Source organism: Xiphophorus couchianus, chromosome 2 (genome assembly GCF_001444195.1).
Source record: "Xiphophorus couchianus chromosome 2, X_couchianus-1.0, whole genome shotgun sequence".
Classification (NCBI taxonomy): Eukaryota; Metazoa; Chordata; class Actinopteri; order Cyprinodontiformes; family Poeciliidae; genus Xiphophorus; species Xiphophorus couchianus.
In genome coordinates, this window is record NC_040229.1 from 23,275,603 (window position 1) to 23,295,737 (window position 20,135).

At 37.7% G+C, this 20,135-nt stretch overlaps 1 protein-coding gene across 2 annotated transcripts; it reads left to right on the forward strand.

The window, feature by feature from the left end:
- Positions 1 to 15,841: 15,841 nt before the first annotated feature.
- LOC114151624 (uncharacterized) lies at positions 15,842 to 19,999 on the forward strand. Of its 2 annotated transcripts, none has more exons than XM_028028964.1 (4): positions 15,842 to 16,070; positions 16,173 to 16,228; positions 17,051 to 19,445; positions 19,714 to 19,818. In XM_028028964.1, exons 1-3 carry the CDS (start codon positions 16,045 to 16,047, stop codon positions 19,435 to 19,437), a joined length of 2,469 nt encoding a protein of 822 aa, XP_027884765.1. In that variant the 5' UTR covers positions 15,842 to 16,044; the 3' UTR covers positions 19,438 to 19,445; positions 19,714 to 19,818. The 2 variants fall into 2 exon arrangements, 1 of the variants encoding a protein (XP_027884765.1); XR_003596972.1 differs by adding an exon at positions 19,926 to 19,999 and having other exon boundaries at positions 15,843 to 16,070; positions 17,051 to 19,853.
- Positions 20,000 to 20,135: the final 136 nt, after the last annotated feature.

Genomic DNA, 20,135 nt, shown 5'->3' on the forward strand with positions numbered 1-20,135 from the left:
AGAGATGTGGCATTGATGGGGTTCAAGTAAAGGAAATCTTGTCTGTTTCATTGGGTTTTAAGTCTTTAAAATATAATTTTGCATGTTTATGCAAGTGTAAATTCACACATAAATTACATTTAACACCAAGAAAGCCATTCATTCTTAGGTACGCGTTAGTCATGCATTAAATTGTAGATGCAGATTCTGAGCAATCTATTGTCTTACTTTGCAGTCATTATGTTGTTGCAGTCTGTGGTGTCTGTGCAATACAATTCATCTTAACAGACAGGTTTTCTTCCTTCCAGATCTCTTTTGTTTTAACTTTTTATTTTTATATCAAACAAGATAATCAGAGTCAATTCAAAATGCAGTTTTTGTATTATAATTTGATTTAAGGGACAAAACCTAAATCAATCTCGCCCTGTATAAAAAGTAATTGCCACGTAAAGCAAAATCCTCCATTTCTATTTCTTGATTCTTTTGACAGTGAAAAAGACCTGACTCTATTGAAATGCCTTCCTGATCTCCTCATTTGTGGTTATTTAGGGGAAACCCTGCTTAACCGCTTCAGACATTGCTTGGTGGGATAGAGTTGCTGTCTCTATCCTTTAACGAGACTAAAAATATGCCCATCCTCATGTACTCAGTGGTGGCACCTGCAGTGATTAGTCAAACACGTCTTCTTGAAATCTGTAGAGGACAATTAGATTCAGGCGTCTGATTCTTCCCTTTTATTTCCAAATGAACTATTTAAATTCAGTCTGAGATGCAAGACTAAAATCAAAGGGGAATTTTTTTCCCCCAACCTGAGCCTGAAATAAATTTGGTTTCTTTTTTTAAACTTTCCTTTTGTGTATAAAGATTTCCTGCTGACATTCTTCCCCCCACAGATTGTTCACAAGGTGCACATTCTGTGAACAGAGCTATTCAAAGCTTCACATATTTAGGATCTCTGATAAGTTGGGTGTTTTTTATGTCTGTGCGGGTCTCTGTGTTTCATTGAAACATTTTATGATAGCATATTTAAAACAATATTGTATTTCATCAGCTGATAAATTAAACATTTCACTCATGATTTTCAAATATAGGATTTGTTTCTGTTTATTAAGTCTGTACATTAACTTGATATTTTGCCTTGGTTGCCTTATGTTCCCCTAAAACCACCTTTTAAATAAAATGCATTCAATCAATCATGTTTATTTGCATAGCACATTTCAGCACCAAGTCAGCTAAAAGTGCTTTACATCATAAAAACACAAAAATGCAAAGTCATAGAGGACATGCAGTCAGCAATCGAAACATTACATTCAGTTATTGACCATGCTGACCAACATCAAAATTTTTGTCAGCGTCTCATTTACTATAGTTCAAAAGCAGGGTAACTAGATTTAAAGGAACTCAGTGTTTCTGCTGTTTTACAATCTTTCCAGAAGTTTATCCCAGATTTGTGGTGCATAGACGCTGAATGCTGCTCCTCCATGTTTGGTTCTGGTACTGGGGATGCAGAGCAGACCAGAACCAGAAGACCTGAGTGGTTTGGAAAGTACATACAACGGTAGATCTTTCATGTATTGTGGTGCTAAACCATTCAGAGATTTATAAACTAACAACAGCATTTTAAAGTCTGTTCTCTGAGCTATAGGGAGCCATTGTGAGGACTTAAGAACTGGAGTGATCTGCTCCATCTCCCTTGTTTTAGTGAGAATGCGAGCTGAAGCTTTCTGGATACAACTACTGATGCAACTTAATAAGTTGTATCAGTAGTAGTACAACTGTTGTAGGCTACAGAAGATAATCTTCTTTGGGTGCCAAAATAGCTGACTGTATGAAGCCGGCAATCCATCACTATTAATGACATGAACTTGACCGCATTGTTTGATAACCAGGATCAATTGGAATGGACGTATGATGGATCAAATTGATTTTTCTTGTTTGCCTGTTAAGTGCCTGAGATGGCATGTGTTGTGAATTGACACTATCCTTAAATAAAAAGTGAATTACAGTTAAAATCCCAGTGGCATTTTGGCACTTAGAAGTGTGGATAAGTGTGTCTCTGTGTCATGTCATGTTTACAACCCAGGAAAAAAGAAAGATTACTTATCCAGAGTCTTCTGAGACACTCTCATGAACACAAAAAGTTCCAATTACCAAAATTGCTTGGGTTGCATTTATTTTATAGGAATTACTGAAGACGGTCGGTGAGTTTGGCACCATTAACTTTTATTTATTTTTTTTTTTTTAAGTGTTGATCATTGTAACCTTCTTAAAGAAATGCCCTTAAATTTAAGTCCAGATATGTGTAATTTCTTCTGTGTTAGATTATTACATTTGCAATAAAAGTTTAATTTGTTAACGACTTTTTATTGCTGAAGGTGTTACGGCAATGCCAACCTTGAACCATCTACAATTATTGTAGTATTTATATGGTCTGCAGCAGATCAGAGTACAGGAGCTCCATGTGCTCCTAGAATAGTAAAGAGTCTGTTTGTCATTCAGCTGCTGGGTTCAATAATGACACCAAGAGCAGATGCTGATAACGCTCTGCACTCTGCATGACACGCTCCTACATTTAAGAGGGAGAAACCGGTAAAAAGCTGCAGAGAATGAGCGCCGCAAATAAGGGACCGGAAAGTAATGGCGAGGCTGAAAGGGAAGCAGGAACAAATAAACATATCAGAAAAGAGACGGAAATGGTTACTCGGCTCCAAGATGTCACTTCAAAAGAAAGAGCTGTCAGTTGAGGTGAAGCTCTGGAGCACAGCGGGAAGAATGGATGGGGAGAAAAAAGGTTTCTTTGAGACTATACTTTAAACTTTTCAGTGGAGTTTTTATTTTATTTGCTGTTGCTTGAGACAAGGATTTGGTTTCAGAGTTTTCCCCCAATTGTGTTTTTCATCCCTCTAACCCTGTGTGACTCTGAAGGTTCACCTCGCACTTTTTCATCTTCTGAAGATTTTAAGCCTCTTAAACCTCGGCAAAAGGCTGGGATTTTTTATTTTTTTAACAGAAAAGCCAAATTTTTGATTGAATAAAGCAGTCGTGAATTCAGGCCTGACAGAGTAGTGTTTCAGAGAGATGACATTTTGGTCAAGTGTGACTATCAGTGGGTAGCAGGAATCTTTTATTTTAGCTCTTTCAGTCAGATGTAGAGTGTGTGAAATGCAAGCTCATCTACACAACTCATGGTCCACAAAAACCTGTTTGAAATGCCAGGTTATGTGAAGTAAAAAAAAACAACCTTAGTAACAAGCTTCACCATCAATGTAACATACTTTCTCAACTTTAATTCAACCAAATCAGTTACAAGAAAATCAAAAAACTGAAAATGAAATATATATATATATTATTCTGATTGCATAAGTGATCTTTGAACTAACCTTGAAATAGTACTTAAGTGAAGCACTTTTTAAATTATTCAGTATTTTCAGAATCAAAATACTGAATCGTTAATTGTATTAACTTTGGAAAAGCTAAACTCGTGTTCAGCTGTCCTAATACCCATATTTCTGCTTAGGTTTAAAAGACTCCAATGTCCTAAAAAGTCAATTTCCAAGTAAGTCTCAAGTAAAATAATAAAAAAATAGTCTGACTCCCCTCTACTCTGTTTAGTTTGCAAAAGGTGGGGGCTTGGAAACTCTTAAAATCCATAAGCTCTTGGGGGGTTTTTTCTGCCTGAAAAAGCAAATTCATTGAATGAAATCACATCAGCTGAAAAGGCAAATGGAGCAACATCGCTAGCTTTATTCAGTAACAGACTCTTAAAAAAGAGGCCAGTTGTAGCAGAGAATGCCTTTTGTCAAACATAACACCTTCTCAGAAAATTCACCCAGTAATTGCTTCAGCTTCCCACAAGTAATGATTATGATGGTACTAGATAATTATCCACTTCACTAACTGAACATTTGGCCCAAGCACAAAGGCTCGACTGACAATATGGCATATTATAATACTATTACCAAACATGGAAACACCCCTACACTTCCAGGACATACAAAAAGCACATTAATCATTACATGTTCAAGAAATAAAGAACCTACATGTAGTGTCAAAGCTTAAAGAGCACATCTTTCTATGGAGACATGGAGAATCTGCAGAAGAAGCAAAATATTAAGGTGTCGGCAGAGAGTGATTCCAACTACTAATACTTGCCGCTCATCATCAAAGATAAATAGTGAAAATACCAGCAGAAACAAGCAAAAAGCCAGCAATTATAAAAATACTAATAAAGATTTTTCTATTGTGGTTTGAATAGGGCGTTGCTATATTTCCCTATTTTTTCCTCACTCTTGTATTTGTCCCTCACTCTACTTTTGTTACATGTGTTATGTACACTTTTTTTAATTATCACCTTGAACACAAGAAATGTAGAAAAAATGATCCTATCCAGTTACCTGTTTCTTTGAACCTGAGTATGCTATTTTTAATAACTACAATATTTTTTTACTTATGTTCTAGACCTGTCCTGACTGTACAGTCTCCATTTCTTACTTTTGTTACTATATTTTACCTGTGTGAATCACATAGCTTCCTTCACTTTTGCATATGACTTTGCAGCTGGCAGATCTGAATTTCCACACTGATGAACAATAATGAATATTTCTTTTCCATTCTAGTTATATATATATATACATATATATATATATATATATATATGTATATATATATATATATATATATATATATGTATATATATACAGGTAAAAGCCAGTAAATTAGAATATTTTGAAAAACTTGATTTATTTCAGTAATTGCATTCAAAAGGTGTAACTTGTACATTATATTTATTCATTGCACACAGACTGATGCATTCAAATGTTTATTTCATTTAATTTTGATGATTTGAAGTGGCAACAAATGAAAATCCAAAATTCCGTGTGTGTCACAAAATTAGAATATTGTGTAAGGGTTAAATTTTGAAGACACCTGGTGCCACAAACTAATCAGCTGATTAACTCAAAACACCTGCAAAGGGCTTTAAATGGTCTCTCAGTCCAGTTCTGAAGCCTACACAAACATGGGGAAGACTTCAGATTTGACAGCTGTCCAAAAGGCGACCATCGACACATTGCACAAGGAGGGAAAGAGACAAAAGGTTATTGCTGAAGAGGCTGGCTGTTCTCAGAGCTCTGTGTCCAAACACATTAATAGAGAGGCAAAGGGAAGGAAAAACTGTGGTCAGAAAAAGTGTACAAGCGATAGGGATCACTGCGCCCTAGTCAAGATTGTGAAAAAAAACCCATTCAAAAATGTGGGGGAGATTCACAAGGAGTGGACAGCTGCTGGAGTCAGTGCTTCAAGATCCACCACCAAGAGACACTTGAAAGACATGGGTTTCAACTGCCGCATACCTCGTGTCAAGCCACTGTTGACCAAGAAACAGCGCGAAAAGCGTTTCACCTGTACTAAGGAAAAAAAGAGCTGGACTGCTGCTGAGTGGTCCAAAGTCATGTTTTCTGACGAAAGCAAATTTTGCATTTCCTTTGGAAATCGAGGTCCCAGAGTCTGGAGGAAGACAGGAGAGGCACAGGATCCACGTTGCCTGAAGTCTAGTGTAAAGTTTCCACCATCAGTGATGGTTTGGGGTGCCATGTCATCTGCTGGTGTCGGTCCACTCTGTTTCCTGAGATCCAGGGTCAACGCAGCCGTCTACCAGCAAGTTTTAGAGCACTTCATGCTTCCTGCTGCTGACCTGCTCTATGGAGATGGAGATTTCAGGTTCCAACAGGACTTGGCGCCTGCACACAGCGCAAAATCTACCCGTGCCTGGTTTACGGACCATGGTATTTCTGTTCTAAATTGGCCAGCCAACTCCCCTGACCTTAGCCCCATAGAAAATCTGTGGGGTATTGTGAAAAGGAAGATGCAGAATGCCAGACCCAAAAACGCAGAAGAGTTGAAGGCCACTATCAGAGCAACCTGGGCTCTCATAACACCTGAGCAGTGCCAGAAACTCATCGACTCCATGCCACGCCGCATTAATGCAGTAATTGGGGCAAAAGGAGCTCCAACCAAGTATTGAGTATTGTACATGCTCATATTTTTCATTTTCATACTTTTCAGTTGGCCAACATTTCTAAAAAATCCCTTTTTTGTATTAGCCTTAAGTAATATTCTAATTTTGTGACACACGGAATTTTGGATTTTCATTTGTTGCCACTTCAAATCATCAAAATTAAATGAAATAAACATTTGAATGCATCAGTCTGTGTGCAATGAATAAATATAATGTACAAGTTACACCTTTTGAATGCAATTACTGAAATAAATCAAGTTTTTCAAAATATTCTAATTTACTGGCTTTTACCTGTATATAAAGTCTTAGTTTTATGTTATAAAACTAAAAAAACTGCCATCTCTTGCTTGATAGGCAGGTGCGTACACCAAACCTGTCTCAAACGTTTTTTCAACAGCAACAATCTCTCATTAGCCTGAGGGTTCCTTCCACCTCCAGGTTATTGAGGAGAATTCAGGAGCTGAGATCTCTGATAGTGACAGTGAAGAGAGCGTTCTCCTCCACAGAGCCACCTGAGAGGACTCTGACATGTTTATAGGCCATGCTAAATGTGTCTTTTTGTGTGGGCCTAGTTATTTTTCTGATTGTTAAAACTCTGCATGAAAAAGTTTTGACATGTTGAGTCCTGAGCAAACAGCACTCTGTCCTCTGCATGTCTTGTGGTCAAGAAATCTAAAGTGATGGCAAAACAAAATGTGACAAAACGGTCGTCACATTTGTGACCTGTGTCTGACAGCACTTTCTTTCCCAGGATGGACTGTCAGCTCAAGAGCTGCCAGCAGGGGTTCGACTCAGTGTAGCTTTACTAGGTTCAGGTTGATGTTAGCTCTCTGCTTGTGCCTCAGACAGAATTCTTATGACACCTATTTGACTTGTTTTGTGCAGTTTCAGCAAAAATTATTTATGTCTCTTGTGTTGTTAACATTTGGTGGTAAATTTTACATAGTAGGCAATACATTTTAAGTGAGTGCATTGAAAAAACTTGACTTCTTGTCCGAGTTAAATTGCATGGGAAAATCATGAACATTCAGCTTCTGTAATTTACAGTTTGAATAACTTAAATTTAATTTATTTCATTGGATTGTTCACACAGAGCGTAGAACTGATCTCTGGGTTCACATATGTCTGTGCAGACTTGCACTCTGTGATTTTTTGTATCCTTCAAGTTTTCATTTGTTCTCATTTCAACCTGTATGACCTTAGCTTAGATCAGGGGTGTCAAACTCCAGTCCTCAAGGGCCAGTGTCCTGCAGTTTTTAGATGTGTTCCGGATCTCTACTCGCACCGATAGCTCCCCTAGTGGGAGCCAGGTTGTATTACACTCTCTACCTTCATCCTCTTTTTGAGCTTCAAAGCTCTTTTCTGTTAATTTCATCCCCATCCTCCCAAGCTTCACAAAGTAGGAACATTTAAACATGTTTGTTTTTTACTGTATTGTACCTTAGCAGAACAGTAGTACATTTTCACTTGTCTTAAAGAAAACTGATGCCAGTATGAACAGTAGTTATTTACATTAGTTTTCACTTTATTTTACAAAACCTGTTAATTTCTCGTGACTTCTGCACACAACCTCAATAATGTCATTTGACATTCTCTTTTAAGTTATATGGCTGCAGTACATAAAATTGGCAAAAGCGGCCAAGAAAATGTTTTTTAAATAAATATATGAAAGCAAAATCAAGCTAATATTGTTAGCAAGATTTACCTCACATACTTTTAATTCACACAGGTCACTGTTGTGCGAATAGCAGTGACCTGTGTCAGCAGAAATTGAATAATAGGATATTTGTTACTTCCCCAATTACAGATTTTCTTGATTGCTTTGACCTGCTTAAGGAAATGGGCTGCACTCAGTTATCACAAACCCAGCAGACCAGAAGACGCCTCTTGCAAATGAGTTTGCCTTTTCTCATTGAATTCACACATATTCCTCACTCTTTTGCAAACAGATATCATTCAAGCAGTCAGAGTTACATTGTTCCAACTATGGTATCCAAACAATTATTGGAAGCTACCTAGATCACTATGAAAACCTATCACAAATCTTCAATCAGTAACAAGTGTGTATGTGTCAAAGTGGATATATAATGATTTTACATCCTTCCCTTTTGCATGTAAATCATTGTTTTATGGCCTATATAATATATATATATATACAAAGTATGGCCTATATAAGGTATGTATATAGGACTACATACCTACTGTATATAAAGGGGCTAAATAAGGGCTCCACAGACCCCTCATTTATCCCTGTTCTGAGAAGCCTAATAGAGCATCTCATTTTGCTGATAGATATCTATGCACCACAGAGAGAGAATATAATTTTTTTTTGCACTCCTATACACTCAAAGTACACAAATCGTGAATTTAAGGGTTAAAAAGTGGACTTTATATGATATGTCCCCTTTAAAAGGTGTCACATCAATGTTCTTTACCAACATAGGTGGAGACAGAGTCCAACGCTGAGGGTCAATTCTGGGACTTGTACTGCAATATATATTTTTTTCCTACTTTCTCAATTTCTTATTCTCTGATTTCATTTTGGTTTTCATTTACAATATTTTCTCCAATGCCTATAGTATTCCAGTTTTCAGCCACAGTTTGAAAAAAATGTGATGGGATCAGTAAATTCTTTCACGAGAAGGAAACTTTTGACCAAGCTTGTGGCATTGGCATGAAAGTGATATATGTGGCTATAATGATGCATTCAATGCAATGATGCCTTTTGCAAACAAAACTTGTCACTTTGACCATGATTGTTGCTGTTTAGGCTGTTTGACAGCTGCAACAAAGCAATAAAGAAATCTGTAAGCACAAATCTAGATTGTCACATCAAAAATAAAAACTTAATTCTAACATGTTTCCTTGAAATTGAACAAAACAGTTGGTTTAGATCAGAAAAAGACTAGATTAGCATAAAAACCATATCACACTGACATTCACATAATTTTGACACTTCATATGTGAATGCTTTGAGGAGAAGTAGCAGGTCTTTCAAAAGGAAATGCAATAAATAATAAAACAAACATGCCCCTGTTGTGATTCTTTCATGTTCTCATTTAAAAAAACAATATATTTGTAATATTGATGAAATGTAGAAGATATATATATATATATATATATAACAAGTGTAAAGATGTCAGTATTTTCCAGTTTCATAAACACTAAAGTTAAACATTTTTTCCATCAAAAGTGTAACTTTCATACAGAAAGTTCTTTGACTACTTATTCTTCTTCTTCTGTGGAGTTTAATAAAACTGCACAGCAGAAAGAATCCACATAAGTGCAAAGAAATTTATCCTCCTCTCTGATCATTTTTCATTGGAGGGGACTGAATAAGCACTTCCTGCAAAAGATAATCATACCAAGTGATCCCATCTGTGAGCAGCAGGCTTTCATGTCCCGCTCAACTTTCCACTGAGTTGCTAGATTAATAACACCTGGGAGCCACCTGCTGGTGAAAAGCACATAAAAGCAAAAGCATATTATGTTTTCTTTTTTTGCCTAGAAGTGTGAAAGCTTTCCTTGGCTGGAAATGACTTGTGAACCATTTGATTAAAATGTCTGCAGGGATATTGGTTGGGGTTGTAAAGTAGGAATGTCTTTCTTGGAACTCCATAACAATTGATGTGGACACTGGTGCTTGTTTGCCCCCTGCTGGTTTTTTACAACCCTCTACCTCTTTTTCCATTAATTTTCATAGATGTTTAATCCTTTCATGGTCATTAGTGCCACTGCATTCAACAATTTTTACCTTTGGTTTTAGCAAGCAGGATGTCTCCCTGGTGTCTTGTTTTGAACACATCCCACTGGGAGGAAATCCAGAGGAAAACTCTGGACTCTGTTTCCTGGCCGGAACGCCTGGGGATTCCCGTGGAGCAGCTGGCTTGAGTGGTTGGGAAAAGGGAAATCTGGGTCTCTTTGTTTGCTGCTCCTCCCACGACCCAACCACAGATTAGGTGACAAGGGATGGATGAATAGATGGAGTAACATTTCACCCATTGTGTTTGAGATTAATGATTTATGTTTTAGTTTATAAAATAGCAGTTATATGGTTAACAGCAGAGATGTGTCCATTTTATATACAATACTGATTAAACTGCTTCAAAAAACTACGGACAAAATGTCACAACTATACTCATTCCTCTCTGTCAATATACATTTTTTCTTTGGAAAGTGTAGACTGTATAGCTTCCTAACAGCAAATAAAATGATAGCAGTGTCATTAACAAGAAAAGAAATTCAGAAACATTTTTCTTTTTTATTACAGGTAGAATTCAACAGTTCAATTATTTAAATTTTAATAAATTGTGTAGTAGTGACATTGAAAGTAAAAATGTTATGTTTTTTTAGTGTTTTATATGAGAATTGGAACATTTCTATTTAGCTTCCTTACTCTGATACTCCCAGATAAATCCAACAAAGTAAAGTGTATTCTAAATCAAATAATCCACTAAAAGAGCTCACCTATGTGCAATTTAAACTTGACATCAAGCCAGCTGTTCTGTAAAGATCTCAGATTTGATGGAGATCATTAGCAAATAAAACAGAATCATAGAAACTAAGAAACAAAGCAGATAGATCAGGGAGAAGGCTCTAGAGATATTCAAAGCAGGTTTTGGTTATAAAACAATATCTAAAGTGACAAACATCTCCTGGGATAAATTTCCCAGCAGGACTCTGGATGATGCCTGATGTAGCCCCCGCCTTAAAGCCAAAAACAATGGGATGCCTTTTTTTTTTTAAGTTCCCGTATTTTTTTTTTCTTCTTTTTTTCACTCTGAATTTATAAAATATCTGGAGGATTTGCAGAAGTGAGAGTAAATAGTATCTGACTTTTCACATGGCAAAATATAGTTTTTGTATTGTATTTGTATTTTAGGATTTATCCTGGGAAATGCATTACTGAATTGAACTCCCCTCACAGAAAGTTGTGAAGGGGATCCCCTTCAAAATTATATTCCACATTGTGCTGGTTGACCACATAAAATCCTTAGAAAAAAAAAACTCTTCAGTTTTTTCATACGTTTATTTTTATCTAAAGCACATTTTCATTTTCTCATGAATGTGTATGTGTATGTCTCATGTATTATGTATGTGATACATTATATACTTCACATACATGAAATTGAAGGATGTTTGGTTAAGCTGGTGTAACACACACTACCAAGCCAGCAGAAGGTCTGTAACCAGACATATCAACACCAGCTACCAAGCTGATGATGCAAAGCACAAAGAGCTGTACTTAGCTAAATCTGTCCCATTAATCAAACAGGAAACTCAAAAACTGTGGGCACATCCTCAGAAGTAAATCAACTGACAAATAAAAGAAAGGAACATAAACAAGTGAAAGTCTAAAAGCTATAAATTATCATCATGCAGCCAGAATGGTGCATGCTCAGCTCATCCTAGCAGAAAGCATGACCAAGGCTGGTGATCAATCTTTGATGCACCATTGGCTGACCTTGGTGTGACTAGTGATCCACACAGCCTCTGATCATGGAAATCTGAAGGAATGGCCACTCACTGACTGCAGCTGTACTGTGATTCATTTTCTTTCTCAATCTTTAATCTCACTAAGCAAACTTCCCACTTTTAAACTGCACACAATAATAAATGCAGTGAATGTAGAGTATAATATTTCATGCTGCTGGATGATGTCAAATTTCCACAGGAGTCGTTCATGATGAAAAGATTCTTAGTTTTATTATCGAGACAATTAAAGTGTATTGGTCATTCTGTTTACACAATGGTTGTTGTGAAAAATATTCCACAACAAATTAAGTCAACTGAAACATTATTACATCATATTACAGCATATCATGGTGACCTGAAGCTCTTTTTCTTTGGTGGGTTTAATACGACTCCATACAAGATGCTGCCATCTTCAGGACTGACAGAAAAGTTTTAAAACATTCCTCTGAATGCCACTCTCCAGGTTTCCTTTCCAAGGCGATCACATAAAATAGTTACACCTGGCACTGCATGGATTTTGGCTCTACTTTTGTTTCTACTCAAGTGATCTTTCTTGAAGAGCAGGATTATTTACAGGGAGAAAACAGAAAAATCTTTTCATGCACAAAGGTTTTTTTCAGTTGTGCATTTTTTTGAGAAGCAAATAGTATTTGACAAATAATATTTGTCTACTGACCGCAAGAGCACAAGCACATGGACAGTTTGAGAGGTGCAGCTGTTGCAGCCATGTATGCTGCAGGTACATAAGGTACATTTTAATACAACTTTTACAATGTTATGCAGAGGTTTTTTTTTTCTAAGTTCTGATTAAGTGACTTTACAGTTTCTCTCTAGACTGCTGCTGCTTTGCTTGTTGAAAGAAGTTGTTTATGGTTCCATATTTGTAACTGGGAGGTCTGGCTTGTATTAAACATTATGCTGAATTAAGTTATGTCGTGCATCCTGATCATCTCCAATGACAACACAATTATTTAAAGACAAAATGTAAAACTTTATGTAGAGATTTATTACATAATGTAATGTGTTTTCTAGGATAGAATAAATGCATCAAAGATGCAGTCTGGACAGTTGCATCAGTGCAGCATGGCATGGAGGCCATTAGCCTGGGGTTCTGCAACGAGCAGTATAGTACCTTGGGGTTTCTCATTTCTCTCATGGCAATATTATCCAGATTTCTATGGGGTTTGGATCTGGCCAGTCAGACATATTGGTGTCCTTGTCATTATACTAGGTATTGGCACTTTTGGAGGTTTTGGCAGGTATCCAGTTCCACATAAAAATTAAATCAACATCTCCTAGAGGCTTTCGTGACGAATTAAGTGCTGTCAAACTTCCTGGTAGATTGCTGCTTTTTGGACCATCACCAGTAGATGGCATGGCTCTGCAGATCATCTGACTGTTCAAGCTTCACATAGGAACCTAAGTAGTTTGGAAATTTTTTCTGTTTACTCTTCTCTCAGTCTCTGGATGAATTTTTTATCTGAATTGCTAAATTTAGTTTTATCTGAGACCATTGTGTCACCAATCTAGTCCCCTTTCTCCTTAGCTGAGATATGACATTTTTGAACTCTTGGCTGAGGAGCGGCTTTGGTAAAAATAAAATGATATTTGAAATCCATGTCCTTGAAATGCCTTTTTTTTTTTTTGCATGGTGGCAGACAAAATACTGACCTCGACTACTGTGTATTTGTTGTGAATCCCATCCAAACTCTCAAAGGGGCTTTGCTTCAACCTTAAGATTGTTTTTTTTTTCCTCCTCTGAAATACTTGGGCATGGCGGCCACTAGCTTTTTTTTGTGAGACTTCTTTATATCTGAATCAGCAGCCACCTGAGATACCTTATCAACAGGTTCAGCTCCCCTATCAGCAATCGCATAAAGTTCCTGACATGAAACATTGACATCACAAGACCGTCCTGTAGAGTAGCCTGAAGAGTTTGAAATTACCCTAAATTTACCTCTTCCCTACTTCTCAAAGTATAGAGGAGTCACTATAACCACTGCAAAATCAGATGATGGCATGGTGGTACGTCACAATTCCCCTCCCAAGTTAAGCAGGTTACAGAGCCAGGATGATGCTGGTAGCCATTACTGGTTTGGCCAAAAGGGTTTCACCAAGGACAATGTAAAACGCAAAAGAGGTGTGATGTTGCCAGGCCTGGTTTTGACTACAGTGTGGTCACTCCTTTATTAAGAGGACTTCTTCGAGAGAAATATTTTAGTTCAAGCAGACCAGGATCACGTGCCTCTCTTCTTGGCAAGTTGAAACCAGGCTAACAAAATGTAGTTGAGCATGGACCAGGCTGGATCCTTTTGCAACAAGTTCCAAGACCCAGTTACCCCTATATAGATTTTGAACATCCACACCAGAGTCAGTCAGGCTGCCCCAGTGGTTATCACTGTCCTCAACATGTCCATCACCAACCTGTCGTCCATTATGTTCTTGGACACAGCCATCAACCCCTGACTAATGTCTGGTCCGAACAAGCTCCTTCACAGTTGATAAATGTTCATCCTAACATATATCCTAGTCATGTTCTGGGTTTTCCACCAATACAGGAGAAAGTTAACATTCCAGATCACACAAACCTTCCTGATGAGAGCCCCACCAACTCCCCTTTGAACCCTCAGACAGCTCAAGGAAAGGACTATTCAGAAGAAACCTCATCAAAATATACAGTGGCCAGTATGCCCAAGAATCTTTGTGCCATACAGACCTTGAATAAAACATCATTCTTGAAAAGTGTGTGTGGTTTTATTTAACTCTCAGAAAGGTAATATGAGAAAAGAGGAATGCTAAAATGTTTTTTAAACTTGCATTAATAAATGTCAGTTGGTAAAAAAGTCATTCAGTGATTTAGTAGTGACTTAAAGTGACCACAAAGTCTATTTTTCTGTACCTTCCTGTGAAAAATATGTACACGGCTCAAAGTAGTGATGCATATTTACTGTGATGCAACAGTAAATATAATTTTGGGTTTTTTTTAACAGCATTATTGACACAATTGGGAATATGACTTAAAAACATATGACCCTTAATAAAGATTCAACACTGCATGTACAGTGTTTATTATCAGAAGATGGGACAAGTTTTTAAACTGTACATAGCGAGCCAAACTCGAGGCCCGTGGGCCTAACATGGCTCACCATATGTTTTTGATGTAGCTCTCTAAACCTGAGGTCAGACAGACATATAAATAGAATATGTGCTTAAATATTAATTTATCAAAGCAGCAACTTACATTATAATTTTAAAAAAATATTTTACTTCAAAAAGTACTTGTCAAATGGAATGATATATTTTAAGCAATACATTCTGCCAAGGCCAATACTTTAAGGATACTCGTGACCTTGAAGTGGTTCAAAGTGAAAATCAGTTTCACTCCTGCTGTACATATTAAATAAAAACGTTTTCCTTTTTGATCATGTCTTCTTTGTTACATATAGGTGTAAGAAACTTTAAATGGTCTTATCTTGTGTAGGAAGACTCATGAATGAATAACCTTATCTGCTGCTCTCCAGGTTGGTTTTCCAAGGATAAAACAAATTATTCTGAAATGTGTTGATGACTCTTGGTCAATCCTGCTCATCTGTTTTTATCTTGGTTTGGTGAGTTCTACCTTGATAACACTCTTTTGGAAGCCTGTGTGAATTCAGGAAGGTGCTGACGCTCTATTTGGGAGGAAGGTCCTTGGGATGCCAAGTCATTTTTGCAAAATGTCAGCTTCTACAACATCTAAACTTCTTAGACTGGTCAAAACTGTCTTTATGACTTATAAAATTCATTAAGTCTTTTTTTTTTTTGTTTATGAAAATAATGCCTTAGTGTTGAAGATAAAATATATAGTTAGGCAATCTATATTTTTGGTTTGGTCTGAATGTTTTTAATGGATGAAAATGAGGCTTGCTCATAAAAGGAATAAAACACCACTCCTAACTCTTCTCGGTAAAGAGGGAGGAGACAAGTCATAAAATATCCAATTAAATTAGTTTTTAAGTATTGGTTTACGACCAAATGTATTTTCTATCCGCAAATTCCGATAATGCAGTCAGTAGTAGATAAAGAAATAATTTATTTAAAATGAGTGTTTACAGACTATGATGGACTCTTGTTCTGGTTGGAAAAATATACTTGTGAGACTACATAAACAAATTAATTTCACACAGTGCTCAGCAAATCTCCATTTTTGTTCCACACATTTGAGTTTTTAAAGGCTCAGCATGAACAAATGACCTTTTGTGGGAGAAAAATTTACTTGAGACTCAAAAATATAGGACTTTAAAAGGACAAATCTGTCCTTGCCTGTTACTTCTCCAAAAGCAGTAAATCCACCACAACCCAGAGCAATCACACTAAGTGGTTACACCTGCGTGAGCCTTTTTTGTTTCCCTTTCTGAATCTCATCTCATTAGAATGGGAGACTGGTACCCTTCAAAGCTTCCACAGGTCCTTGTTGGCATAAATGATGGTTAAACCTGAGTTTATCTTTCAACTGGAGCAAAACTGACAGGGCAGCTGTGCACTTGTAGCTGGAAAGTTTCAGAGGACGCTTGCTGAGTGCCGCTGCAGCAGTCATGACTGCTGGCTTCATGATTTCAAGGTAATAAATCTGCCTAATCTGGTTTTACTGAGTCCAGTAATTGCTCAATAATTTAGGCTGAAATGTAATATTTGGAAAAATTTCCTTTCAATTATCTTACAGAATATTCATGCTTTGCCTAATAAAGGGAGTGACTTATGCCTCTGCTTTCCCAGGAGGTAAGTCTGACTTGCCTTTTGCAACATGTGAAACTGGTAAAAAGAGTAATGACTTGTTTCAGGCCTGTTAACCCACAGTCTGAACTGCTAAATCCCATTAAAACTGATGTTAGTCAATGCCTGAGGCACATGAAAAAGGCAATTTGTCCCCATTGAAATGGTCTCATACATATGTAGGCTATCAACTGACTTGTAAGTCACCTTTTGAGCCTTTATTAAACAGGCAAGCCATGTCATGCAAAAGTGAAATTTCAATATTGTTCTAAATTAATGCAGGTAAAATCTGACTAAAAATGTTGGCTTTATGCTTAAAATTGATGTTCTTATCCCTTCTGTGTGATTAAACTACTTTGCATGAATTTTATTTGCAAGCTAGACCTGCAAGGTCCCTCTAAGGTTTGGCCTTGGAAGCATACACACTCAGATTTGGGTTAAACATTGATTCGCAAACTCCAGTCCATGTGGTGTTGTTGTTACTAGAAACATGGCAACTCCTCTGAAACTTTTTTGAAACCACTGTGATTACTTTTAGTTTGACCAGTGCTCTCTGTGATTTGATGTACACTCAGAAAATGTGCCAACAAAGTGACAATAACTGAATATTTACCTTGCACCATAACGTTTGTCTGCAATATAAAATCTTTTCTTGATGTTTTTCTCCTGCCAAGATTGTAATAGATACTCCAATCAGTCTCTGTTGAATATATAAAAAATATATATTTTGCTCGAATCTTGACTACTGTGTGCCACAATTTGATATTGCCCTGCTAAATAAGAACAAAGTAAATGTATACAAAATATTGACATGATCTGTTCTTGCAGCCAGTACTGGGTACACACCATGGCAAGATGGAGGACAGAAACGGGAAGTACTGGGTTACCGCCGCCCTCTGCATTATGTTCGCTCTCTGAGACAGCTGAAGAATAATCTGATCAACACAAGACAAAACCCTCAAAGGAGTGGTGTGAAGGATTTGACCCCTGGTCAGACTTTTAGGCAAACTCCACATCATCTTTGGCCACAGAACCTTCCAGTCCAACCTGCACCACAAAGAAACTACCCTTTGGTTCAACCCCGAGGTTTCAGGATCAGCTTGGATCTCCCTTTTTATAAACTCGATCAAATGAAAGAAACCAACTCTCCCACCAAAGTCTTTCTGCAAACTGACCCCAAACTCCAGACTAAACCAAATGTTCAAAGTGGCCTCAGCATTTCTGAGTTTCAAAGCCCTGAGAGAGATTCCAAAAAGGATCCAAAAGCTGGAAAGAATATCCATGGTGTTCCCACTTCAACCTTCCAGGTCAACCTTACCGTTCCCCCTCCCGCTGCATCTTTAAAGCCAATAAAACCCATTGGCATGCTTGTTGAAAACCAAAACCCAGGAAATATCTTTCAGACCAGTTATGGAGATCTAGGGAAAAGGTTGAGTTCTATATATACTGAATTGAAATCCCCCACCATCAACCAGAAAGCACGTGAACAAACCAGAAAGCAACTGGTTTCAACATGGTCTAACTATCCTGCTACTGGACCCAAGCAAACTCTACAGCAGCCAGATGAGTCGACTTACACCCAACCTACTGAGGGCAAACTGACCTCTTCAACATGGCAATTAAACCAGCACAAAATTTCCCCACAAAGAAACTATGATACTCCCACAACCAGGCAGAGTTTGGCACCACAAAAACCAGATTCAACCAAACCACTGTCTTTGTCTTTTGTTAAGTATCTTGAACGTTTGGGTCTCAACAAAGCCCAAACAAGCCCAACGAGAGAAGACTTAGTTCAGCCTTATTCAAAACCAAAGCTACATTTGTCTCCTCCTCAATATAACAGAGGATCTCAAGATAACAAATATGTTGGTGTTGGTTCTCAAAGTGTTGCTGCTAATGTCAAAGATTTCACAAGCGATCAAAAAGGTGAAAAGGAACAAGATTCTGCAGTTCCCACCCTACAACTAGAATTTTCCTTCCCAGTTAAAAAATTGTCAAACCTCACTAAAGGTGGTGGGTACTTGACTATCAAACCTCAAAATGTTGAGTCTCTATTGACTCAATACATGGCGGCAAAAAAACTACAATTACCGGAGAGTGAATTAAAAAAGTCAGCTTTAGGCTTTGATGCTGGGGACCACAGAACAACTGGGCTTCCTGAAAGGAAACGGCCAATCCTAAATATTGAACCAAAACAGAAGAAACCACCTCCTTATGAGCCTGTTACTGACGAACCTACAGGCAGAAAGCCAAGCTTTTCATCCTGGTTTCCAAGAGATTCAGAGATTGGAAAGCCTCAGTTTCCAGTCCGGGGAATTTCAAAATACCTCATTGATGTTACACGACCCTTAAATGGCAAATATCAAACCATCCAGCCAAAATCACTGCAATCTGAAAGGCTTCAAAGTTTCTACAGTTCTCTGAAGCCCATCACAAACCGCTATGTGGAAAGTCAGCCTAGACCTTCATCCAGCCTTTATGCTTCTACACATGACAATCCCTTTAAACCATACAGTGATCTCCAAAAGAATGCTGAGATTGATTCAAGTCCACATCACCGCCTGTTCGCTTATGGCAGTTCATCCTTTAATTCTCCCATGTTGGAAGTTGTTCCTTCAAAAAGGCCACAAACATGGCAGAAACCAATTTCTTCCCTTTATCTTCACGAGTCCAACCGTGGAAAAGAACCTTCTTATGATACTTTTGAAGATGTAGCCGCTCTGCACAGTCTGCCAAGTGGATATAAAGTTCAAAAGAAACTTCCTGAGCAAGACGACCGTGGACATATTAAAGAGGGAAAAGATTACTATGTGAAACCCTTTGACACTAATGAAGGAGGTTCTGTCTCTTGGCAGATGTACCAGACTGGAAACACTGCGAGGACATCCTTTAATGTACAACCCCCATGTAGAGCTTCATTCTCTAGGCTTGGCCAATATGGGTCTTTTTCAGACCTTCGCTACCCTTACCTAAATGCAGAATCTCAGCCTTGCAGTCAAGTACCTTGCATCAACGGTGTAGGTAAATGTGTTAATGAACCTAATAAACAGAACACAAATTTTCCACAAAGGGTTAGTTACTTGCCAAAGGCAGAGGCAATTTCTGTTTCTATTCCTTTCAGTACTTTTGAACGCATTTTTACTCAATCAAGCTACCAGCCTGCTCAAAATGGCTTTAAGCTCCAGCAATACCCTGTTGGACAAGGACAGCCTTGAAGGTTCATGTGACTTATGACAATATACTGCCATTGGTGCCGTCAGGTCATGAACATGTTGAACTTTGGCTTAAATTGTGCAGTCTGCTCATTCCTTTTTCTTCTGCTCATTTAAATAATTAATAAAATGTCTGCTTCAAAATGTGAACTGTTCCAGGTATTATCACTAATTAGTTCCCACCAGCAACATAGTCATTGTTTGAAGGTACACTTAATTTTAATCCTGCATGTTTTCACTAATTTCTCATCACATTCTGCTGTGACCCTGGTTCAACAGTGAGTATTGCATAGCCCTGTCAACCTAAAGCAGTTGAACTTCAGGACTCTGGTTTAGTAAAATGCATCTAGATGCATGTGTGAAACCCACAACTTTTGCTGGCTTTAAAAATAAACCAGACTCTCCAAAGAGTGATGCAGGTAAGTGCTGCTTACACCCTTGAACCTCAATGTAATTTGAATCTCATGTCTAATAATGACTCTCTCTTCCAGGCAATGCAGGTTAACCTGAAGTGCAAGGAACAGGATCTAAAGTTCCCCTTTCTCAAATAAAATGGCAAAACCTACTCTCTGTGTGGGGTTTTTTGTTTTTGACTTTGCAATATGGGCATCTATTATATCACTGCAAAACCCAGGACTCTCAGATAACCACCTAAATGAAAATATAACTTGGAAAAATCGTTGAACCACGTGCCACAGCTT